This window comes from Elephas maximus, chromosome 4 (genome assembly GCF_024166365.1).
Source record: "Elephas maximus indicus isolate mEleMax1 chromosome 4, mEleMax1 primary haplotype, whole genome shotgun sequence".
In the NCBI taxonomy this organism is placed as follows: Eukaryota; Metazoa; Chordata; class Mammalia; order Proboscidea; family Elephantidae; genus Elephas; species Elephas maximus.
The window spans coordinates 53,160,077-53,186,607 of NC_064822.1; the positions used below are offsets into that span (position 1 = coordinate 53,160,077).

Genomic DNA, 26,531 nt, shown 5'->3' on the forward strand with positions numbered 1-26,531 from the left:
ACTTTGTTCAAGGGACATTTATTCCTTGTCCACTGTATAGCAAGCACTAAGAGTCAAAAATGATTAAGAGTTGATAACTGCCCTCAAAGAACTCAATGTTTAGTTGGGGAGACAGATATACAAACAAACATTTATAAAATAACAGAGCAAGAAAAGTCACATGGAGCACTGGGGAGGAAGTAGCATATATGTAATTTCTGTTAACAATTATTATTAATAAACAGGTTTCAAAACAAAGTTCTACACTGTCTGTACTACTTTCAATACTATAATCACAGTTCCTAGCCTAATGCATTTTCTGAAAGTATCTTAGTGCTTTCTTTAATTTCCAAATATAAAATGGACTATGCACTTCAAAAAAACAAAAAAAAAACTACGACTACAATCCTACAGTAGATGGTTATCTATTCAGAAACCAATTTCCCCCATTACATCTTCTTAACTGCACTCATGATTTTTCTCTGAAGAGACAGTTCTCAACTCTGTTATGAAGCACTACTGCAGATTGGGTAGGACTAACCTCATACCCGATTCTGTAAGATGAGCTCGGAATGGCTTAAGTAATCAGTGTAATCCACTCCCTTTTCAGTGACTAGCTGAGGAATGCGCAGATGACATAAACCGATCTAATGAGACTGATGAAGAGCAAAGACCACAGCCTTCAGTATGGATTGCACCTCAACATAAAGAAAACAAAAATCCTCACAAATGGACCAATGAGCAACATCATGATAAATGGAGAAAAAACTGAAGGTGTCAAGGATTTCATTTTACTTGGATCCACAATCAACAGCCATGGAAGCAGCAGTCAAGAAATCAAAAGACACATTGCACTGGGCAAATCTGCTGCAAAGCTTCAAAGTGTCGAAGAGCAAAGATGTCACCTTGAAGACTAAAGTGCACCTGACCCAAGCCATGGTATTTTCAATCGCATATGCATGTGAAAGCTGGACAATGAATAAGGAAGACTGAAGAAGAGTTGACTCCTTTGAATTGTGGTGTTGGCGAAAAATATTGAATATACCATGGACTGCCAAAAGAACAAACAAATCTGTCTCGGAAGAAGTGCGGCCAGAATGCTCCTCAGAGGCAAGGACGGCGAGACTGCGTCTTACGTACTTTGGACATGCTGTCAGGAGGGATCAGTCCCTGGAGAAGGACATCATGCTTGGCAGAGTACAGGGTCAGCGGAAAAGAGGAAGACCCTCAACGAAGTACACTGACACAGTGGCTGCAAAAATGAGCTCAAGCATAATGATTGTAAAGATGGCGCAGGACCAGGCAGTGTTTCGTTCTGTTGTGCATAGGGTCACTATGAGTCGGAACCAACTCAAAGGCACCTAACAACAACGAGACTGAAGTAATGGTTTGGAGGAGTTCTTTCCCTTTCCCCTGGATGGACAAGGGAGGAAGCATGTAGCTCTGACTGACTGCTGCTGGTGTCCTCCTTTGACCAGTCTAAGGACAAAAACTACTACACAGAGGATGGTAAAGCTGAAAGAGTCCCAGAAAAAGAGCCGGAGTTTTGAACAAACAGCACTTGAACCTGCCTTACCATCTAGAATTAAAAAGTTATATAAGCCAATTAAATCCTGTTATTATTTACGCCAGTTTGGGTTTCTGTCACATGCAACCTGAAGTATCTTTTTTTTTCAAATTGTACTTTAGATGAAAGTGTACAGAGCAAACTAGCTTTTCATTAATACACATATTGTTTTATGACACTGGTTGCCAGCCCCACGACATGCCAACACTCTCCCCTTCTCGACCTTGGGTCCCCCATTACCAGCTTTCCTGTCCCCTCCTACCTTCTCATCCTTGCCCCTGGGCTGGTGTGCCCACTTAGTCTCATTTTGTTTTACGGGCCTGTCTAATCTTTGGCTGAAGGGTGAACCTCAGGAGTAACTTCATTACTGAGCTAAAACGGGGGGTTCCAGGGTCACACTTTTGGGGTTTCTCCAGTCTCTGTCAGACCAGTAACTCTGGATTTTTTTTTTTTTTTTAGTTAGAATTTTGTTCTACATTTTTCTTCTGCTCTGTCCTGGCCCTCTGTTGTGATCCCTGTCAGAGCAGTCAGTGGTGGTAGCTGGGCACCAGTTGGTTGTGTTGGACTCAGTCTGGCAGAAGCTGACTTGTGGTCCATTAGTCCTTTGGACTAATCTTTCCCTTGTGTCTTTGGTTTTCTTCATTCTCCCTTACGCCAGACAGGTTGAGACCAGTGGAGTATCTCAGATGGCCGCTCACAAGCTTTTAAGACCCCAAACGGTACTCACCAAAGTAGAATGTAGAACATTTTCTTTATAAACTATGTTATACCTACTGAGCTAGATGTTCCCCGAGACCATCCGTGGTCCCCATAGCCCTTAGCCCAGTAATCTGGTCCCTCAGGGAGTTTGGATGTGTCTATGCAGCTTCCATGACCTTGCCTTTGACAACTGGGCAACCTGAAGTATCTTAACTGATACTATCACTAAGACTAGCTACCTTTACAGCTTATATATTTAATTTATTAATTTTTTTATCATCTTTGGGGATGACAGTCATGTTACTACAGAGTCAGGCTCACTTGGTCACTGGCCAACATTTGTACTATTTCCTTTGTGACATTCAGAAATTATTCACTAGAAAGTCAGTTTGAGAGTCTGGTTCAACCATCTATTCTTATCATCCCTTAACCCTGGTTAACATAATGGAAAGAACTCTTTGGATGCTGATATACTTCTCTGTAGAGTCTTAACTTTCTACGCCACAAAAACAGTAGAAGCAGCAACTTTTTCTTCCTTATAAACCTGTGGATTATGATACTGGTCACTTTTCAAAAAGTATCTCTCCCTTGGGATTCTACTAAGCAGAAGCTCCAGGGATCTACTCAATTCTTTTGCCAGACAGAGAAAAAAAACAAAAAAAAATTTGAGGAAAACTATTCTTTTTGTTTTTTATAATCAGGAGTATAAGCTGACTACTAATAAAAAGGAGATAAAAACTAAAAGTATACTGGTGGTCAATAAATATTAAACAATGAAAATTCTTTTAGCAAGCTAATTTAATCTAAGCACAGCCAACTTATTAGATATCAATTTCTTAATTTAAAGAAAGAATAATAATTATTGTTTCTTACCAATTCTTCATTTTTAATGTATTCTGTTAGTTTATCTATTTTTTCCCCTTGTTTGTTTGATAGTTCTACCTTATACAAATTCAAGCACATATCTTGGAGACAAACTGTAGAGAAAAATTAGAAAACAACACAGTATTTATTTTAAACATGCTATTATATTTTCATAATCTGTTTTATACGTTAGAAAGATGAAAAGAACTAAAAATACTACTAAAATTTTATATATTCTTGGTTATAAGTTACCTTACTAAAAAGTTAGAGAATAAATTATTTTAAAATAATACTATCATTTATATTGAAACCATTATAGGATTAACAAACAATACATAAATAACATAAACATCACTGTTCCATGAATTAACCTAAATAAGAAATTTTCTTCTTACGCTTTTTTGGTTATCTTCTGAGTTTAAAAATACTTAAGAAAAAATAGTAATAACTCTATTGAGAGGAATAGTTGAGTTTCCAACTATTTTAAGCATGTCTCTGCTTATTTCCCTCAGTATTCTACATTACAGTGATAAAACGACCTTTCAGTCACTAGATTATCTCAAAGAACTATAAAAACATAACAACCATTAAACTTTCACAAAAGACCCTTTTTATAAATCACTCATAAGTTGGAATTGACAGGGTAACAACAGGTTTGGTTTTTTTTTTAAAGACATAATAATTAGCAGTGTGTGCACATGCTTGAAAGAAAAAAACAACCCAAAACCAGTGCTATCGAGTTGATTCTGGTTTATAGCAAACCTACAGGAAGGCGTAGAACTGCCTGATATTTGGAAGAAAGCTCTGAAAATAACTGGAACAAAGCCTAGGACATGCAGTGTATCACTACTTTCAAACAGACCTTTTTGCTCCACGTAATTCTGTTTTTTAAAGGCAGCTTCAGGAAGTCTCTTTTTCAAAGAAGACACTCTCATTACATACTTAAAATCTAGTTCCAATGGCCTAAAACACAAAACAACACCAAGCAGTGTACAAGCAGTGTAATAAATACTGAAACTGTGCATAACAACATTATTCTTTGTTTTCTAATACAAACAAAAATATCATAAATACAAAAAAGTCCTTAAACTGATAAAACAGGTTAAATAATATGCATTATTTGTAAATATTATAGATTTTCAAATATATGACCTATAGACCACCGCCTGCCAGTTTGTTCACATTCTCTGTATGTGTCTATTTTTGGTAAAATCAAAATATCCAGATGGGTCAAAAAGAAATGATTTATACTGAAGTTGAGATTTTTAAAAAATCATGCTTTGTAAGAGTTGAAAACTCTTGATGGTACTGGCCTAGCTACCAAGCAGTGCCACAAAATGAACCACATCCAGGTTTTTTGTTATCATTTCCTCTGACTCATTTTTCCTTTTTTAAATTCCTTTTGAAATACTTTTAGACTTACAGAAAAGCTGCAAGAGTAGTACAAAGAATTGTTTTATACCCATCATCTAGATTCCCCAAACGTTAACATTTTACCAAGTTTGCTTTATCAATTCTTTCTCTCTATATATGCCTATTATTTTTTTCTGAACCTTTTGAAAGTAAGTTGCAAACATGTTGCTCCATCACCTCTAAATATTTCCGTGTGTCTCCAAAATAAAAACATTTTCTTATACAACCACATAACAATTAGCAAAATCAAGAAACTAACAATTGTTGTTGCTGTTAGGTGCCCTCGAGTCAGTTCCGACCCACGGTGACCCCATGTACGACAACGCAACACTGCCTGGTCCTGTACCATCCTCACAATCGTCGCTATGCTTGAGCCCACTGTTGCAGCCCAGTGCCTATCCTCTCATTAAGCATCTTCTTCTTCACTGATGCTGTACTTTAGCAAGCCTTATGTACTTCTTCAGGGACTAATCCCTGATAACATGTCCAAAGTGCTTAAGGCGAAGTCTCACCATCCTCCCTTTTAACAAGTATTCTTGGCTGTACTTTCTTCAAGACAGATTTGTTCATTCTTCTGGCAGTCCATGGAATATTCAATATCCTTCACCAACATCATAATTCAAAGGTGTCAATTTTTCTTCAGTCTTCCTTACTCATTGTCCAACTTCTGCACGCATATGAGGCAATTAAAAACACGATGGCTTAGTTCAGGTGCACCTTAGTCCTCAAAGTGGCATCTCTGCATTTTAACACTTTCAGGAGGTCTTTTGCAGATTTGCCCAATGCAACACGTTGTTTGATTTCCTGACTGCTGCTCCCATGAGTGTTGATTATGGATCCAAGTAAAATTAAATCCTTGACAATTTTAATCTTTTCTCTGTTTATCACAATGTTGCTTATTGGTCCAGTTGTGAGGATTTTTTTATGTTGAAAGTGTGATCCATAGTGAAGGCTGTAGTCTTTGATCTTCACCAGTAATTGCTTCAAGTCCTCTGTACTTTTGGCAAGCAAGGTTGTGTTATCTGCGTATCGCAGGTTGTTAACGTGTCTTCCTCCTGATGCTGCCTCCTTCTTCATATAGTCCAGCTTCTCGGATTATTTGCTCAGCATACAGACTGAATAAGTATGGTGAATGGATACAACTCTGACACACACCTTTCCGATTTTAAACCAGGCAGTATTCCCTTGTTCTGTTTGACAACTGCCTCTTGATTTATGTACAGGTGTCGCATGAGCACCATTAGTGTTCTGGAATTCTTATTCTTTGCAATGTTATCCAGATTTGTTATGATCCACACAGTTGAATGCCTTTGCATAATCAATAAAATACAGGTAAACATCTTTCTGGTATCCTCTGCTTTCAGTCGAGATCCATTTGACATTAGCAACGATATCCTTTGTTCCATGTCCTCTTCTGAATCTGGCTTGAATTTCTGGCAATTCCCTGTTGATGTACTGTTACAACCATTTTTGAATGATCTTCAGCAAAATTTTACTTGTGTGTGATATTAATGATATTGTTCCATAATTTATACATTTTGTTGGATCACTTTTATTTGGAATGGGCACAAATACAGATCTCTTCCAGTCAGCTGACCAAGTAGCTGTCTCTCTAATTTCTTGGCATAGACGAGTAAGCACTTCAAGCATTGCATATGTAAGTTTGTTGAAACATCTCAATTGGTATGCCATCAATTCCTAAGCCTTGTTTTTGGCCAATGCCTTCAGTGCTGCTTGAACTTCTTCCTTCAATACCATCGGTTCTTGATCATATGCTACCTCCTGAAATGGTTGAACGTTGACCAATTCTTTTTGCTACAGTGACTCTGTGTATTCCTTCCATCTTTTTTTTTGATGATTCCTGCATCGTTCAATATTTTTCCTGTATAATCTTTCAAAAATTGCAATTCGAAGCTTGAACTCTTTCTTCAGTTCTTTCAGCTTGAGAAATATCAAGCACGTTCTTCCCTTTTGGTTTTCTAACTCCAGGTCCCTGTACATTTTATTAGAATACTTTTTCTTCTTGAACCACCCTTTGAAATCTCTGGTTCAGTTCTTTTACATCATCATTTTTTCCTTTTGCCTTAGCTACTCAATGTTCAAAAGCAAGTTTCAGAGTCTTTTATGACATCCAGTTAGGTCTTTTCTTTCTGTCTTGTCTCTTCAATGACCTCTTGCTTTCTTCATGTATGATGTCATTCCACAACTCTTCTGGTCTTCAGTCATCAGTATTCAATGCCTCAAATATATTCTTGAGATGGTCTCTAAATTCAGGTGGGATATGCTCTAGGTAGTACTTTGGCTCTGGAAGACTTGTTTTAATTTTCTTCAGCTTCAATTTAAATTTGCATATGAGCAACTGACGGTCTGTTTCGCAGTCGGCCCCTAGCCTTGTTCTGACTGATATCAAGAGTTACTCCATTGTCTCTTTCCACAGATGTAGTTCCTTTGATTTCTGTGTATTCCGTCTGGTGTGGTCCACACGTATAGTTGCCGTTTATGCTGTTAAAAAAAAAAAAAAAGGTATTTCCAATGAATAGATTATTGGTCTTGCAAAATTCTATCATGTGATCTCTGGCATTATTTCTATCACCAAGGCCATATTTTCCAACTTCTGATCCTTATTTGTTTCCAACTTCCACATTCCAATCACCAGTAATTGTCAATGCATCTTGACTGCATCTCTGATCAATTTCAGACTGCAGAAGTTGGTAAAAATTTTCAGTTTCTTCATCTTTGATATCAGCTGTTGGTACGTAAATCCGAATAATTTATTTTATTAACTGGTCTTCCTTGTAGGTATATAGGTATTATCACTCACAGTGTTGTACTTCTGGATAGATCATGAAATACCCTCTTTGACAATGAACGCGAAACCATTCCTTTTCAATTTGTCATTCCCAGCGTCGTAGACCATGATTGTTTGATTCAAAATGGCCAATACCAGTCCACTTCAGCTCACTAATACCTAGGGTATCAACATTTATGGGGTCCATTTCATTTTTGACAACTTCTAATTTTCCTAAATTCATACTTCATACATCCCACGTTCCAAATGTTAATAATGGCTGTTTGCAGCTGTTTCTTCTCATTTTGAGTAGTGCCACATCAGCAAATTAAGGTCCTGAAAGCTTTACTCCATCCAAGTCACTAACGTTGACACTACTTTGAAGAGGCAGCTCTTCGCCGGCCATATTTTGAGTGCCTTCCAACCGGAGGGGCTCATCTTCCAGCACTGTATTAGGCAATGTTCTGCTACTATTCTAAAGGTTTTCGCTGGCTAATTTTTTAGAAGTAGATTGCCAGGTCCTTCTTCCTAGTCTGTCTTAGTCTGGAAGCTCCGCTGGAAACTGTCCACCATGAGTGACTCTGTTGGTAACTGAAATAGTGGTGCCACAACTTCTGGCATCACAGCAACAGGTAAGTCACCACAGTATGGCAAACTGACAAAAACAGTACTATTATTTAACCTGCAGACCGTATCTAAATTTCACCAACTTCCTTTATAGCAAGAGGAAGCCCGCTGGCACTGTGGTTAAGCGCTTGGCTGCTAATGTATATGGTTGGGAGTTCGAACCCATCACCCAACCTCCAAGAAAAAGATGTGGCAGTCTGCTCCCCATCACGATTTATAGCCTAGGAAACCCTATGGGGAAGTTCTACTCTGTCCTGTAAGGTTGCTGTGAGTCGGAATTGACTGAATGGTAATGGTTTGGTTTTTCAGTTACAGCAGAAGAAAACAAAAAATTTTTTTTTCCTGGTCCAGGATCCAACCCAGAATCACACGCTGCATTTAGTTTTCAGTCTCCTTGAATTAGTTGGTATTTTTGAATACAGACTATTCATTTTGCAGAAAGCCCCTCATTCTAGATACATCAAATGTTTCCTCCTGATTAGATTTTTGACAGGGACACCACACAAGTGAGGTAGTGTCATCCTCTGTGAATATCAGGAAGCACATAATACCTATCTCCCACTACCAGTGCCATTAACTTAAACACTTGGTTAAGATGGTTTATCTGTCAGTTTTCTCCACTATAAAGTCTATATTTTTCCCTTTGTGATTATTAAGCAAGTTGTAGAAGAATACTTTGAGACTATCCAAATACCATCAAACTTTCACCTACCTTACTACTTTTAGCATCCATTGATTGATTATTATGGTGTTCCCAAAAGCTGATGATCTAATTCATCATTCTGTCTCCATTTATTAGTTGTACTCTACAATGAGGAAAAACTTTCCCTTCTCTCCCATTTAGTCAGTCACAGAAATCTTTAGCTTTTCCCTTAACATTTCAATTAAACTACATCTACCTTACAATGGTTTTGGGTACAATCTAACAACAGACTGAGCAAAAAGATTTCATAAGATGCCCTTCACAGTTCCTCAGAAGAAAATATTATGATAATTCAATATAATATAAATGCATATAACTACTATATTTAATACTGTTCAAGGAAAATCACATGAAATTTAGAAACTCAGATACTGAAAATCTTAATGATTCAATAATGGGATTAAGTAGCTATACTCTGCTATATCTGCCATCTAGGCAAATCTGATTTGTTTCTTGGGGAAAGTCAAATTTCTAGTATTAAATAATTTATCCTGAGAGGTCATCATCCCATTAATGGATTAGGATACTAATATTGAAAGCAGTTTGTCTAAGGTTATAAAACTAGTTTATTTCAAAGCCAAAGCCATAACTTAGGTTAGTCTTTAGATCTTTTGTATCATGGCCCTGTGCTCTATACATCTAAACCAAACCAAACCCAAACCCAATTCCAACTCATAGTGACCTCCTAGTGTTTTCAAGACTATAAATCTCTATGGAAGCAGACTGCCACATCTTTCTCCCCTGGAGCTGCTGGTGGTTTTGAACCACTAACCTTTAGGTTAGCGGTTGATCACTTTAACCATTGCACCACTAGGGCTCCCTCTATACATCTACCCATTTAAAAGTACCCTAATCTAAAACTAAGTAAACTGTTATATTTTATACCAATTTCATACCATGAATTACCATTAAGACTTCAAAATGAGAATTAAAAAAAAAATTTTTTTTTTTTTTTTTTAAATCCAATCATTAGCATAGGACAAAAATTCAATACTTACAGCTGTGTTGGAATCACCGTACCGTAAGTGGACCAAAGAGTTATATCACACAGCAGACAGCCTTGAATAATTAATTTCCCCTTCCAAGGAGAGACGAGAACTTTAAGAAATAAATGTAATGAAAAAACAGATTATTTTATTTATTGATAACACATTTACTCTAAATAAAAACCTAAAGGAATAACCACTGATATAATTTCTTACCATTTTCATGGAGTTCAAGTCTAGAAAAAAAAGAGAGAAAATTTTACAGCAGCAAAGGAAACAAATCCAATAAAACAAAGTATGTGCATAATTACTTACATGCTTTTATGAGTTGCCATTGTTTTAGGTTCCCTGTATTGAAAAGCTACAATTACATAAGGACAGATCTGTCTGGGTCGCTCAATAACAGTGGTGCCTGAAAGTTCATAGAGGTAATACTGAAAGAAGAAAAATAAGTATAATCAGGGTAGCATGATGAAATCACATTTGCACCAAGTTTACCTCAACCCTACCCAACCTTGGAATTTACATTAGATTCAGAAATATATTTATTCACAGATGACTATACCTGACTCAGTTCAAAGGCGCGAAAATGACTTGTCCTGGGAGAAACTTTGTTAGTATTTGTAGCCACGTGGCAATCATAGCCAGAAGACGGCCTAGTATAGTTAGTTGTATAATTTTCAGGTACAAACTTTACTTTTCCCTAGAATGAAAATATTAAAATTAATCAGATGTGCTCAAATAGTAGTAACCTTTACCCTAGGATTCATTTAAAAGTAGTCTATGGAAGGTGTGGATGTGTTTCGACTAATAGTTAACTGTGTTAAGAATTATGCTTCTTAGAAAAACAATAACCTAATGGCCGCCAACAATAGCTTTAATTATCCATGAATTCCTTAAAATTGTTTTAAAAATCTGTTGTGTTGGGGCATCTTGCTGAGGCAAATGTCCATACCTTTTATCACAATACCAAAGGAATACACAAATGACCATATTTTTATGCAAATAATGTGTCTTCTATGTTTGTTTGCCAGTTGTGTCCTCCCTCCACAAGGTATTTTCATACATGCTGCCATGCCAGTTTTTCTACATGCTGCTGTAAAGAAGAAATTAGCACAGCGTGCTTACGAAAATACCTTGCGGAGGGAGGGTGCAGTTGGCAAGCAGATGTAGAAGGCACGTGTTATTTGTGTAAAAATATGGTACCTCAAATTTAAGAGGACCATTGCTTTAAAAGAAAAACTACACAGCCCACCACAGATATCAGCTGATTATTCAATAACTGTAACATAAAAGATGATAAATGAACTTGAAAATTTCCAAAGATGAGTTTCTACACTGAAGTATTAAATTATCAATTGTAAATTATAGACCAAGACACTTGTATTCAGCCAGGGTCCAGTAAATCAAAAAGGGCCAAATGGGCCAGGCAATGCCCAGATTATGAAGATTAGTTCCTAAGTCTGTCTTTAAGCTGAATTTGTAGTTACGTCTGAACAGGTATATACGGTTCTTATTCAGCATCAATTAGTCAAATGTTTGTCTTAGTATATAGCATATATTTTACCTTCCTATGCATATAAAGGAGCCCTGCTGGTGCAGTGGTTAGGAGCTTCGGCTGCTAACCAAAAGGTCAGCAGTTCGAATCCACCAGCTGCTCCTTGGAAACCCTATGGGGCAGTTCTACTCTGTCCCATAGGGTAGCTATGAGTCAGAATCAACTCAACAGCAATGAATTTTTTATGCATGGAAATACACTTAAGAAACACTTCCAAACCGCACAGTGTTTTCATGAGTGTCACAAAGTAGTGTGTGCATTTGTTATTATGAACCCTTGCATTTAACTCAAAGTTTTAATATAATAGGCTTTATGGCAGTTCATTCTTAAGTAAGAGTTGGCCATAAGTCAGACATTCATAACCCAGGGACTGCCTGTATTCAAGTTCTTAGCAGGCCGCTGACCTTGATTACTGAACTGTTGACAGTAATTCCCATTACAGATTTTTCCTCGTCAAGAGTTACGTGTCTCCCCAAAAAATAAAAAGAGCAATCAAGCTTATCATATGAAATATTATGCAATGATTTTAAAAGTGTTCTGAATAATATTTAATAACATAAGAAAATGTTCATAACATAACGTTATGTTAAGAAGTAGCATGTAAGTTTATATAATATAAACTAATTACGGGTTAAAAAAAAATCAATAAATCTATACAAGCAGTCCCCGGGTTACAAAGGTCAGACTAACAGACAACTCATACCTCTGATGTTACACACATCTGCCCTCACTTGGACTGAAGGAACTCCTACTGCAACACAAACTCTCCACCAAAATCACCATCACCTGCTGCGTGTGCAGCTTTAATCACTGAAAAGTTTCGAGCCTTTTCTTGCACTAAAATAAGGCTGAATAAGAACCACATGCACCTGTTTCGACTTCCATACAAATTTGACTTAAAGACACAGTTAGGAATGGATTTTTGTTTGTAACTCGGGGACCGCCTGCATATTCAAAGGGGAAAAATACACAAAACATACCAAAGTGGGGTGCGGGATTATAGGTAATTTTAATTTTTATCCTTACAAGATGAATATAATTACTTTTTATAAAAAAGATTTTTTAATTTTTGTTTTTAAAATTCCAACTTTTGATTTATAAACCCACCAAAGGCAATACTTAGAAGCTAAGAAAAATATAAATAGTACTTCTCAAAGAGCATTCAGTAAGCAACTTTATCGTCTCCCCATCAAACATCTGGGTATGGCTGGCTTTTGAGCAATAAAATATGAAGGGCTGAGAGCAAAGAGGCAAAATTAAATAGCAATTAAAAAAAAATTAAATGGCAAAAAGCCAAGGCTGAGGTATAGTCTAGAATAAATTAAAAAAAAAAAATTCATGTTTGTTATGTATCTAAGTTGACAGGAATACTTTCTGCATACTTCTATCATGGAACAAGAGAAGGAAGGTTAAGGGTGGAAAAGCAGTGATTATACTTCAATGCAATGCTACTTTTCCTCCAAGTCTTGGGCACAAACTTTGGAATATAAAGAATTCAATCTTGTGGGGAAAAAAAAGTTGGTATTGTCAGGTCTATAACCAAAAAACTTCAGATAGTAAGAAAGGTAAAACAAAAATAAGACAAGACCACAAAACATATCCTCAAGAGCCCAATAACCGCTAAAATCAGAGCTTCCTACTTATTCAGGTAAAAATTCTAATTGCAGGATTGATTCATACTGAACTATTTACGGATATGTAAGAATTTCTGAGATCATAATTTACAGATGACACATGAACCTGTGAACAAGCAATAACTATTAAGAAAATCAACTAGGCTGAGGTCTGGATGTTTGAAGAATAAACAAAGACTTCTTATTTTGATAATTTAAACCAGACACTGAAACCTGCTTTCTGAAATTCATGTTTTATAACTATAATCATACCGTTTTATAAGCAGCTTCTTGTTTTGTTATTTAATGTTTAAAAAGCAGTACCATAAGACAGGGTGAGAAAGACTTCTCACTGAATACTCTTACTGTTTTGAGGTTTTAAAAAAACGTTCCGAGACTAATCACTAAATGAAGAAAAAAGTTTTGTTTTTAAGAGAAAGAAAAAAAAATCAGTCATTTTCATCTGAATTTGGGTAGCTGTCTTTGTTGAAGACTAAGCTACTGATGTGAAAAGAACACTGTCATACATAGGTAACCTTCAGTTTTTTTTAAAAAAAAAAAAACATAAAAGTACATCTGGGCTTTACCTTAATTAGATTAAAAATGACAACATAACCAGATTTTCCATGATACCAGGGTCTTGGGTGAAGATAGTCTGAGTATTTGGAAATGTATACACCTATAGAAGCATAAAATATAGATTAGTTTACACTTTAAAAAGACTGCACATACAAAATTCACATGTAGGGCTACCTTTAACTATACAAGACTACACAAAGAATAAAGGTTAGCTTTAAAAATTTGTTTTGATACAGCTTTCTTAAAAACAAACAAACGAAAAACACCATTTGTGATATTCTAAAGCTCTGGAAACTTTAGGGCTAACAGAAGAAGGAATGTATTTGTGTAACAATCAATTTTCTAGTTTTGTACAATAATTGAAAAAAGAAAAAAAGTATCAAATTTCTGAAAAATCCCAAATTTGTCTCTTTTTTCTCCATGCAATCAAAAAGACCACTTAGAAAGCTGTTCTAATAGTTTAAACAGGAGAGAAGGATCCCAATAAGAGCAAGAGCAGTGAGAATAAAGGAAACACAGATTTCACAGATACTCTTCAATGGAGTGATCTTTTTTGAAAAATAAAAGACAGTGAGTGAGAAAACTTTGAAACAGTGGAAAAAGCAGGGACTTTGTGGTAAGACACTTGGGTTGTAGTTCCAGCTTTTCCACTTAATAACCACAGACTTATAAGCAAGTCACCTTAAAGGCGAAGGGTATCTCAGCAAGGCTGGGGTCATGGATACATACACAATAGTGTTCTAATGAAAATTTAAAAGATAATAATAAACTTTTAAAACTATAAAGCGCTGTATTAATATATTACTACTATACACACAACTACCCATTTCCATGCAAGCCGAAAACTACAAAATATACACAGGAAGTCCCAGACCCAGGATCACTGCCACTGAGTTGATTCTGACTCATAGTGACCATGTAAGACAGGGTAGAACTGCCCCGTAGGGTTTCCAAGGACCACCTGGTGGGTTCAAACTGCAGACCTTTTGGTTAGCTGCCAAGCTCTTAACCACTGTGCCACCAGAGCTTCACAAAGAAGTAGTGCTATTTTATTATCAATTCCAATACACGTGTTTATGGAGAATGTGTAATAATCTGGCCTCTTACCTCTACCACTCTACGAAGCCACTCCCTCAAACAAAATAATATGATTGTTAACTATGTAGAAAAATGCCCTTATTTTTTAGAGATACATACTGCAATGTTTACTTATACTTTATTTTCAAATTCTTCAGCAAAGGGAAAAAAAAAAAAAAGCAAATAATGCAAAATATTACCCGTTAAACCTACGTGATCAAAAGTGGAAATTACTCAAACACCTATCAACTGATGAATGAATAAACAAAATATGGCATAGCCATGCAATGGAATATTATTCAGCAGTAAAAAGAAAGGAAGAACTGTTACAACATGAGTAAAGGTTGAAAACATTATGCTAAGTGAAAGACATCATCACAAATGACTGTATATTGTATAATTTCATTTATATAAAATGCCCGGAATAAGCACATCAACAGAGACAGAAAGTGGATTAGTGGCTGCCTAGGGCTGTGGGTGAAGGAAATGGGGAGTGACTACTAATGGATACAGGATTTCATTTGGGGGTAATGAAAATGTCCTAAAATTAATTGTGATGATGGTCACACAACTCTGTGAATACACTACAAACACTGAATTGTACACTTTAAATGGGTGAATTGTATGGTACATGAACTATATCTCAATAAAGCTGATTAAAAAAATTGGTCAGCAGGAATTTAGCCATCAAGCCCAATGATCTTTCTCAGTCTTGATCATCTCTAAATTTTGTAGCACCTAGCACTACCAAATACTCATCCCTGAGATCCTTCTGCTTTCTGTAAAACTCTACTTCCTGATTCTGCATCCACTGGACTGCTCTGACCTGCTCATCTTTCTCTCCCATCCCCCTGTGTTCATCCCCCACCTCCATTCCCATAACGATCCAAAAGTTCTGTTCTTTGCCATCTTCTCCTTCTATACAGCCCCATGTAACAATGTCTTGGCTTCAGCTAGCACCCTACCTTCACCACCTCCAGGCTCAGTCCCGTCCCCAATCCAACCCCTTTCCCAATTGTTTTTACCATCCACTGGGTATCTTCCAGAAGCACTTATGGAAATTTTCATTATTTTCTCAAATTTAATTCATAAAAGTAGTAGTGTCCATTCATTGAAAGCTTATTGTATACCAGCTTCTGAGCTAAGCACTTTACATAGTCCTGTTCAACATTGACAACTCTATAAAACAGTTTATCTATTTCACTGATGAGAACATTAAAGCTTAAACAAATTTAGCCCTAACCCGTGTTTTTAACCATTAGATTACCTTACTCTGTAACTTATTAGCTTCCCTCCTTCTGTGTCTCTTTTCTATTAATAATATCACTAGACTATCAGTTTAAAACCTTAGTTGTGATTATTTCCTCTCTCTTACCTTTCACATTCCATAGTTGCTAGGTTTGGCCAGTTCTACCTATTCTCTATTCCTTTTGCCATTATGACAGTTTAGAAGAGACTCTCATTGCCCCCTGGATGACTGTACTAATCTCTTGGGACTGAAAGATACCTTCAATATCTTTTCTAGTTCAACCAAACTTTTAAAAAGTTTGATCTACTCCTACTGAAAAACTTTAAGTTTTAAGCTCCTTAGTAGGTTTAAAGTTCTGACTCTAAAGACTATGTCATTAAGTGAAACTGGTTTTTAATAGAAGTATTTTACAAAATTAACTAAACCTTACTTCATTTTGAAAAGAAAATTGTTTTTTTCTTTAAAGACTTACCTTCAGCTGGATCACCCAGAGTGGTGATTGTACTGCTTCCAACACAGAGTCCACGCTGACATACCAACTTTGCCTTTAAACAAAAGATATTACTTTGCTTCTCATTATTATTCTTTGGAAAGACAATGAAATAATGCTATGCTCTATTTGCTTTAAAATAAATGTAAAATCTGTACATTGTATGTATTCATGGCACAAAGCAAGTTTATGTAAAACAATGTTTTGGTTAATAGTTCAAAGTTTTCCATAAATTTTACCATTTCCGCTATGAGTCGGAATTGACTCGACGGCAATGGGTTTGGTTTTTTTTTTTTTGGTTTTGTTAACAAAATGCCACCAGCAAAACCAAGTTAAACAAGTTCACAGGCAAGTCCTCTCCTGAGAATTTCTTTTCCAATTATAATTTTGGAACCACTAAGTTTGAAAATCCAAACATCTTTAGTGAGAACTTGTAGCATATCTTATTTGGATTTAAATGACTCAGTAAATAAAAAAAGAGAGAACTCTTCTGGTATTACTATATAACTCTCATATTATAATTTTGTTATGTTAACGTTAATTATTCTTAAGCAAACTTACCCTTGTTCTTTACAAAGCATTAACCCATCCAAAGCATTACCTCTGGATTATTTTAAGTTTCAATCATAGATCCCTAGTACTGTTAAAATTGTATCTAGGAAGCTATACACGTCTTTGGAAGACATACGCTGCATGCAGTAGTTTTAACTTCTCCCACAATTAGGTACAAACAACAAAACGGACATTTAATCTTCAAAGACAAGGATGAAAAAATTCCAAGAAGCTAGAATACAAAATTTATCTTATCTTATCCCCCAAAACCATATGATTTAAACTTCAGAAACCTCCACAGGAAACAGAAAGTAGCTATATAAACAATGACCCAAAATGGAGAAATATCCATTCAAGCCATTAAAAAAAAAAGTATCATCGACACTGAAGAAATCAGATTAACCCAAATCACACCATCGGTTTACAAATGTATCTAGGAAAAAGGAGGGAAAAAAAGTAGCAATGAAATCTCTTTCAATGATGAGCTTTCAATATCATTTACACTGCCACCATGCTAAGTAACAATCCTATAGTTCCACAGAACTGAAATACAAATATTTACTAAGACGGTATGATTAGTTTTATACATTAATACCACAAGAGTAATTTTCAACAACCTAATTCCCTTACCTGATTTTCAGTTTCAAACAGAAGAAACCCGTAAGTTTCTTGAAGTTCTTCCTGAGTATAGTTACTTGCTTTTTTTTGTTGATAAAAAGTTTTGTACTGTATAAAGAGAGAATGACCAAATGCTATAAACATGCTATTTGCCTTGAAAATTATTTTTTTAAAGTATCATCTGAAATCCTTCTGCTAAAAAAACTAATGAAATTTATTATTTTTCTACTTCCTAGAATATATTATTACCCTCCAAGTGACTATTTCCAAGGATCTTTTATGTCATCTGAAAGGTGACAGCTAGTAAGAGCTCGACTTATGTTATGGATTGAAATTATGTCCCCCCAAAATATGTTGTAAATCCTAACCTCTATGCCTGTGGTTATAATCCTATTTGAGAAGAGGCTGTCTTTGTCATGTTAATGAGACATGATTAGCATAGGATATACCTTGAATCAACCTCTTTTGAGATATAAAGAGATTAGGACAAGGTCAGCAGTTCAAATTCACCAGCCACTTCTTGGAAACCTGATGGGGGCAGTTCTATACGGTCACTATGCCTTGGAATTGACTTGACGGCAAAGAGGTTTTTTTTTTTTTTTTTGGTTAGGAGAAGCAAGCAGAGATGGGGGAAGAGAGATGCTAAGCCACATGAAGATCACCCAGGAGCAGAAGCTCAAAGAGACAAGGACCTTCCTCCAGAGCCAACAGAGAAAGAAAGCCTTCCACTAGAGCTGGCGGCCTGAATTTGGACTTCTAGCCTCCTAAACCGTGAGAAAATAAATTTTTGTTTGTTAAAGGCACCGATTTACAGTATTTCTGTTATAGATAACTAAGGCAGAATTTGGTACTAAGAAGTGGGTGTGCTGTTCTAACAAATACCTATGATGTGAAAGTGGTTTTGGAAATGGGTACCAGGTGGAGGCTGGAAGAGTTTTAAGTTGCCTAATAGTAAAAGCCTATACTGTCTTGAAGAGACTGTTGGTAGAATTATGGACGCCAAAGGCAATTCTGGTGAGGGCTCTAAAGGAAGTGAGAAGAGCTACAGAGAAAGTCTCTATCGTTTTAGAGAATACATATGGTACCAGCAGCAGAATGCTGCTAGAAATGTGGACGTTAAATGTGCTTCTGGTGAGGCTTTAAAAGAAAATGACGAACACGGATAATGGAGGAAAGGCGATGTTTTTTATGCAGTGGCAAAAAACTCATCTAAATTATGTCCAAATATTTCACTGAAGGTAGAACTTGTAAGTGATGAACTTAGATATCTGGCTGATTAGACTTTGAAGCAAGATCTTAAAGGGGCTGTGTGGTTTCCCCCTGCCACTTACAGTAAAATGCAAGAGGAATGAGGTAGACTTAAAAATGAACTGTGCAAAATGAAAACAGGACTTAAAGGTGTGGAAAACTATTGTACAAACTAAGGACGCATGTTCTAGAATGTTCACCAAGGATGTGACTACGCAATCTTTTGTTAAAGAGATTAAGCCTGCAACTGATGTTGTTAGGTGCCATCAAGTCAGTTCTGACTCATAGCAACCCAATGTACAAAAGAATGAAACACTGCCCAGGGTCCTGCACCATCCTCAAAATCTTGCTATGCTTAAGCCCACTGTTGCAGCCACCATATCAATCCATCCCATTGAGGGTCTTCCTCTTTTTTGCTGACCCTCTACTTTACCAAGCATGGTGTCCTTCTCCAGTGACTGATCCCTCCTGATAACATGTCCAAAGTATGTGGGACGTAGTCTCACCATCCTTGCTTCTAAGGAGCATTCTGGTTGTACTTCTTCTAAGACTGATGGACCTAATCAACTACCACAGCAGAAAACCCATAAGGTTAGACTGAAGGGGACAAAGAAAGAATGAAAGGAAAGAACGCTGTCTCTTGGAATTCTACAGGCAGAAAACAGGCCAAAGGAGCTACATCTGTTGTTCTCCAAGAAAAGAAAAGAATCATCCCTGGAGCAGCTTGGAGATCATCAGAACTGCTGGAAGGAGCATAGAAAGCAGGGCCTTCTCAGTTTCAAAGGGTGGGGCCACAGCCTCTTAGATTTCAAAGAGTCATCTTTGCCAAATCGGCTCTGCAGTGTGGGGCTGCTGTTAAGGTGTGCTAGGGGGATGGGGCCACAGCCCAAAGTGAGAGGGTGGGGCTGTCATGCCCAAGGGGGAAAAAATGGGGCCTGCTGGGGCCAAAGGGGTGGGGTCATCGCTCAGATGGACTAGGAGAATGGAGCCAGACAGCAGAGGTGCCATCCCAGAGGGCCTGGAGGCGGAGCTGAAGCCCAGGGACAAGGAGACTTCACCCAGAATCCAGAAGGCATGGCCAACACCCAGAGTCTGGAGGGCAGAGCCATTGCCTAGATGGTCTCACAGAAGAGAGGGTTATTTTCAAGACTTGAGAGTTAATGTAATTTGTTCTGCTGGGTTTTGGATTTGCTTAGTGCCTGTTATCCCTTCAATTTCTCCCATCCGTAATAGAAATGTCTGCCTTGTACTTGTTCCACCACTGTATTTAGAAACAGACAGCTTGTAGTCTAGATTTCACAGATTCACAGATGAAAAGGAATTTTTTTCCCAGGATGGACTATGCTTAAAAATCTCTCTCATATTTGATTTAGATGATTCAGAAGACGAGATTCTGGACTTAAGTTGACCTAAGAAGACTTGTGGGATGATGTGATGGGGTGAATGTGTTTTGCGTGTGGCAAGGACATGAATTTCGGAAGACCAAAGGGTAGAATGTTATGGATTGAACTGTGTCCACCCAAAGTATGTGTTATAAATCCTAACCTCTATGCCTGTGATTATAATCCCATGTGCGAATGAGTTGTCTTTGTTTTGGTAATGAGACAGGATTGCCAGCCAGCCACTGCCTTCGAGTTTATCTTGAGTCAAATCTCTTTTGATATATAAAAAAGATAGGACAAGCAAGCACTCAGAGACAGGGGAAGAGAGATGCCATGCAGTGACACATGAAAATCACCTGGGAACAGAAGCTCGAAGAGACAAGAATCTTCCTCCAGAGCCAACAGAGACAGGAAGCCTTCCCCTAGACCCTGCACCCTGAATTTGAACTTCTAGCCTCCTAACTGTGAGAAAATACACTTCTATTTGTTAAAGCCACCCACTGGTGGTATTTGTTATAGCAGCACTTGATAACTAAGACAGGTTATCTACTAAAACAATGGCTTCATTTCTTTTATAACTGAAATAAAACTGACAGTGTGTACCAAGTACCTCACCTCATTTAAGAAAATATGATTTTTCACCAAAGTCACTTGACTGTACTGAAAACCATGCTCAGATGTAGAATCCAAGTAAGAAGTATGAAGAATTGAAACTGCCCTCTGGAAGACAGAGTCTGAACTCAAGGACACTGTCTCAAAAACTGTAAAACAGAAACAAAAATAATGCAACTGTTTAAGATAACCAAAGAAAGGGGTTAAAAATGGTGCACTAAATAATACTTAATTTACATGTTATGACTACCATAGAGGTACTATCTTAATTAACTAAGTTAAAAGACCTCTCACATGAAGAAATAAGTGAATTACAACTGAGAGTGAAATTACTTTTAATACAAGAGCTAAAATACACCCTTGCCAGATCCTTTATGCCTTTTGGTTTAAAGCTGTGCACTGTAACCACAGTTGGTTAAAAAAAAAAAAAAAAAAAACTGACTCAACTGCAGTGTCAAGTTGGTAGCCAGCACTCAGACCAGTGTTCTCATTTAGTTTTTTAACCTATGCCACATTCTGATAAAACTCGCTCTTCTCGTCTTCTCATCAAATTCCCAAGTAAGTCTGTTAGGTTCCTTTTAAGTGGCCTACAATTGTCCACTCACTAAACATATTAAAATCATTGTATCTTTGGGATTTCCTCACCAACCAAGTCTATTTAGCTTTATTTATTTCCTATGCTTTGTGTTGTAAAATCTTTTTTTTTCATTTTACAAAGCTTTTACACTTTATTGTAATGGAAAATGTAAAAAAAGAAAAATACATTTATAAGAACTACATTACGTTTTTTTGAAAGAACTTTTCCCAAACTATACCTATGTGTTATCCCAGAGATTCTGGTCTGTCCCTCCCATGAGATGCATGCTTCCTAAATGAGAATTACTGATTCAATCCAACATTTCTCTTGATTGACCCTTTATGCCTTTTGATTTTACAAGTCTTTACTTTAGCAAGAATTGAGCCTAATGAATGCTCAGAACATTTAACTATTTGGACTGATTACTCTCTTTGTATTTTCTCTATTCTCTTTCCAAGATTGGGAGGAAGGTACAAAGCCATTATTTATAATTAAGAAAAGAATGGAATAACATACAGCTCTGTGAATTTTAGCCATATAGTATAGATAAATACATTAACAGGGCTTCATACTTTTACTAGAACTCCACTGCATTAATGTTCAAAAGCTAAAGAAAAAAAGTATTTTAATTAAAATTATGAACAACAGATATCAAAAAACCTGACTATCACAGAAATAGAAAAAAAAGAAAACCTAAGCAGAATTAATTTAGACTAAACTGTCTTTCTAACACTTCAATTATCAAGATAATTTAAAAACCCTTTAATAAAGAAAATTTCTAGTATCAAAAATTAAAGATTGTAAATAGCCAGGAAGGAAAGAAAAGAGGATGAAATGTTTAAGAATATTCTGAAGTTAGTATACCTGATTTACATTTATTCTGTTTTACTTTTACTTTTGCTCAGTTTCACTTTCTCTTTCAGTATCAGTATAACTAGTGCTGTAAAAAACAAGGATATTCCGAATAGGTTCCTACAGCAGAACTTCAGGGTAACAGTTAAAATTATGGCATTTTTAGCTGCATCACTCCAAACAAACTGGGAAGCCTCGTCATTTGCAAATTCATCTTACCAATAAACTGCACTGCTAGTCCAAACACAAATCAGGAATCCTTTAGAAATTATAATTTTGGAAAGTTTATATTTAATATCTTTTAAGAGGGTAAGAGAATTTCTAAAAATCTAAGTATATTCTGAGACCCAATATTTGAGAACTATGTTGCTTATAGTTAAAGAGATAAAACTTGTCATAGCTCTGGAAATAAACATTCTATGTTTATCAACTTCTCTAAAATTCTGCCAGGAGGTTAATATGGGATTTTAAGTTTGGGAAACACAAAATACTACATATATTGCCATTTTTGAATGTCAAGCTACACCATAATAAACCGAAAACTGTGAGGAATAGTGCAATAAAGAATACGATAGTGCCAATAAAATAAAAATAGTTCAATTAAAAAAAAAAAATCTATTTAGCTTTTTTAACAGTGTTTCCCAAACACATGTGGTCAGAGAACACTTTATTTAGGCCAGTGTGGGGAATACTGTTTCAGAGGTTACAAAAACCTAATGATTTAACGCAAACAACAAAGAACGTGTAGCAAATGAATTATTTTGTGGTTAAATATTACTTCCAAAACTATTTTTATAGTTAAAAATGCTTCCTCTTTAGGTAAGCACTCTCCAAACAGCAGTATATTTATAAAAATAATGGCTACACGGTTAGCAGAAAGAAAAGCATGTCAAAAGTGAGGCAAATCTTGAATCTTTAATGACTTTATACAGTGAAACCTGTGAGAGCCATAACTTAACGAGTATGCCTTCTTTTTCCGGGTCTCAAAAATATTCCTCCTTTGACAGGGTGCAGTTTTACCACTTTTATATCACTTGTTTTAATGGGAAATATTTGACTTTTCCTTCTCTGAGAGGTCTCTCCTCCTTACACAGGTTCTACTGGTATCCCAGAGCCTAACTAGTATCCAGAACAATATGAGCTTCATTTTTGCTAAGCAATACATACACTTTATTTAAACATTCAACGTTATGTAAGTATTAAGAAAATGAAAAGGGGATTATTCCACAAACAAACCTAAAACAACATCTAAGAAGGTAAGTTGAAAAGTTCATGTCTATAAAATGTAAAGAGTGTCCTTTAGGTCCCTTTGATGACTGAATTATTTTCTGCTTTGAATTTTTTTTTTTTATACCATGTAAGGCATGGTGAGTAACTGAGTGTGTCTGAATTTTTGGTAGGTATTATGGGTAATATGTCAGACACCTATATCCCTATGGGCTCTGGGAGTATGACTGGTGGGATCACAACTGCACACAATGAATGGCGCCTGAAAATGAGGTATTCATGTGAACATGGAATCACTGCAAGGAAGGCAACTTCCAAATAACACACAGGAAAACATGGAAATGTAAGCTTATCTCCCACTAAAAAAGCCACAAGTGACAAAAGTTTTGCAAAATTATACCTCCAGGATACACCACCTAATACAATACCCTGTAAAAACAGTAATTTGGGGTACATGCCTGTTTCTTCAAACAATTTTCAGGCCCTAGCCTTGCAGTAGCATGCACTATAAATGGGAAAGCAGTTTCCCAAGAAACCCCCCCAGTATAAATGGGAAAACAGTTTCCCAAGAAACCCCAGAAGCATAAAATGTAGGTGGGAGCTGTATGTCCCAGGGGTCACCAAAGGGTTAAGGAACCAATAAATAGCATATGGAGAAAGTGAAAGTTTAAGTTCAATCACAATGGCTCTGGAAACTAAGTTAATATTTTCTCCTGGCTCTTGGCACGTTTCTCCCCTATTTGTGGATTTGGTCTTAAAATTTAAGCAAAGCCTGACACAGGTCAGATTCTGCTCAAGTTGCCCTACATTTATGCTTATCTCTGCTTTTTCTCAAAATTAATCTCAGAGATACTGGGCTTGTCTGGTTTTGGACATTTCTGTCTCAATTTCTAATAAGCGGGGTAAGAAAATTATAAACCAACTTTCAATGCTATGCCACAGGTACCTGTTTTCCATTCCATAAACATCTGGTCTGAAAACAGATGATGAGATGAACTAATTCAACTTAGGTGTCAAATCTAAGTTGCCAAATAATTTGAACAAAAACTAACCACTTTTACATCTCCCCCAGAATTTTTATGACCACATGTTCTGTTTGCATTAAGCAATACCACTCATCAAAGACAGAAACACCCAGAACTCAACAATATCTGCCATAAAGGCCCTTAGTGTGCTGCTTGTAAGTACTACAACCCACATCTTACCATCAATGCCAATATATTTTATCTAGTCTAAGTAGGCAATTTGTGAAGATGTTGAAGGAAGAGACCATTCCTTACTCACTTAATCCTAAAATGTAGTATCTTTAAGATATTAAAGGATTTCCAGTTTAAGATGACTACAACTTTTTTAGAGCGCAATTTGGCAGGACCTAACAAAAACTTAAATGTGTAGACCTTACACCCTGTAACTACTCCATTTTTAGGAATCCATTCAACAGAAATACTTGCATTTAAGTACACATGATACAGCATCTGTAAGAACAAAAACACTGGCGATAATCTAAATTGCCATCAACAGAGAACACCTTGCAACTACTACATATAAACATGGGCAAATCTGTATACACTGACATATAAAGGCATCTATTATAGACTACTGAGTTAACAACATGCATTACATAATGTCATTTTGGTGAAAAAATATAAAACAATGTGTTTGAAAGTGCACAGAAAGATCTAGAAGGATGAGAAACCAAACTTTAATAATGGTTACACCAATGGTTATTGAGATTGGGAGTGGTTAAAGGGCAACTTATATTTTTCCCTTACATATTTTACAACTCAGTTTTTTTTCTTACACAAGCATGTTATTTTTATTATTTAAAATACTGCAATTCAAAACAAAAATGAATAATAATTTCAAAGAAATACAAATACAAGAACCTGACAATTTGCCTTGAATATACACCTTTCGTGCAATCAGAAACTTTAATCATCTATCAATTTTGGATTAAAGATTATAAAAAGGTTGTAGATACTGGAAATTTTTTTTTAAAGTTCTTTCATCTTACATAATCTAAATCAAAATTTTAAAAAAATTTATAACTTATAGCACTTAGTTTAATACCCACTCTTTTCTGATATGAACCCTGTCTTGATCTTCTCTAAAAGAGAATGTAGCTGGGAGGGTGGTCTTAATTCATTTTCACCAAGTATACCCCCAGAATCCTTGTCAAAGTCCTGTTCTCTGTTAATGTCATAAATGCTAAAATAAAAAAAGAAAAAAGAAATCATAATGTAATTCTATTCATGGCATATGTAATATATAAATAAATATTCACTGAGTACCTAATTTATATTAGGTATAATTCTATAATGTTTATTTTTCTCCTTTTGACAAGTCACCACAAGCTAAGGGCTAAATTTCTCTTTAAGCAGTAACACACATAATCTGAAACACTTTTCATCCAATATGCTTTGTCTTCTAAAGGAAATTTTATTCACAGAAATAAACTATGCTTATAGTAATCACTTTTGCCTCACTGGGGAAAAAAATCTTTTAAAATGAAGAATAGGGACTATAGAATCACATCCATATTCCATTGGTTGGAGATAATAAAATGAAGTACAACACAAATGAAATCTCTCTACCCCCCAAATATTAGTAGTATACAATTAACCTATTCATTGAACAGAACTATTAATGGTGTCTACTATGTATGCTATATCCTGGATTTAGCAAGACAAATGAGATACAGGCTCCACAATGAAAGAGCTCTTAGAAAAGGAAGACAAACTTGTAAAAGAAACCACTGCTACAAGGACATGACAGAGCAGGGACATAGAGGAAAGACCAACTTCATGGGGATGGGTTGTATCAAGAAAGGTTCCACAGAGGCGCTGATACTTGAAATCTGAGTAGGTAGCCAAATAATAAGGAAGCTGAAAAATGGTACTAGTATGTACATTTTCTAGGCAGTAAAAACACTGTGAGCAAAGGCACAGAAATACAAACGTGACATACTTAAGGAACTGCTTCAAGTAGTTTTTCAGATGACTGATCAAGGCAGGAAGAGGGAAAAGAATAAAACAGCACAGAGAGAGATAAAAAACATGGTTCTCAGTTTTCATCATGAACCTTACAGTATTGTGTTCTAAACAATTATTATTTGAGGATTTCAATATGTTTTATAAAAATCAGCATGTAGTTGGCATCTTCTGTCTGGAAGGGATATAGGAGGGTACAGAGGGTTAGAAACTGGCAAAATTGTCACGAAAGGAGAAACTGGAAGGAGGGAGCGGGCTGACTCATTAGGGGGAGAGTAACT

General features: G+C 36.2%; 1 protein-coding gene across 5 annotated transcripts in view; it reads right to left on the reverse strand.

Moving 5' to 3' along the window:
• The window catches only part of TASOR2 (transcription activation suppressor family member 2), a 77,893-nt gene that overhangs the window by 31,805 nt on the left and 19,557 nt on the right, over positions 1–26,531 (reverse strand). For all 5 annotated transcript variants that reach the window (XM_049882059.1, XM_049882058.1, XM_049882056.1 and 2 more), the window contains exons 2-11: positions 20,608–20,753; positions 17,375–17,470; positions 16,175–16,247; positions 13,385–13,476; positions 10,192–10,329; positions 9,942–10,060; positions 9,843–9,862; positions 9,639–9,738; positions 3,972–4,072; positions 3,119–3,222 (exon numbers count right to left, since the gene is read on the reverse strand). In XM_049882059.1, the coding sequence (XP_049738016.1) occupies positions 3,119–3,222; positions 3,972–4,072; positions 9,639–9,738; positions 9,843–9,862; positions 9,942–10,060; positions 10,192–10,329; positions 13,385–13,476; positions 16,175–16,247; positions 17,375–17,470; positions 20,608–20,753 (989 nt within the window). The remainder of the gene's footprint in view (positions 1–3,118; positions 3,223–3,971; positions 4,073–9,638; positions 9,739–9,842; positions 9,863–9,941; positions 10,061–10,191; positions 10,330–13,384; positions 13,477–16,174; positions 16,248–17,374; positions 17,471–20,607; positions 20,754–26,531) is intronic.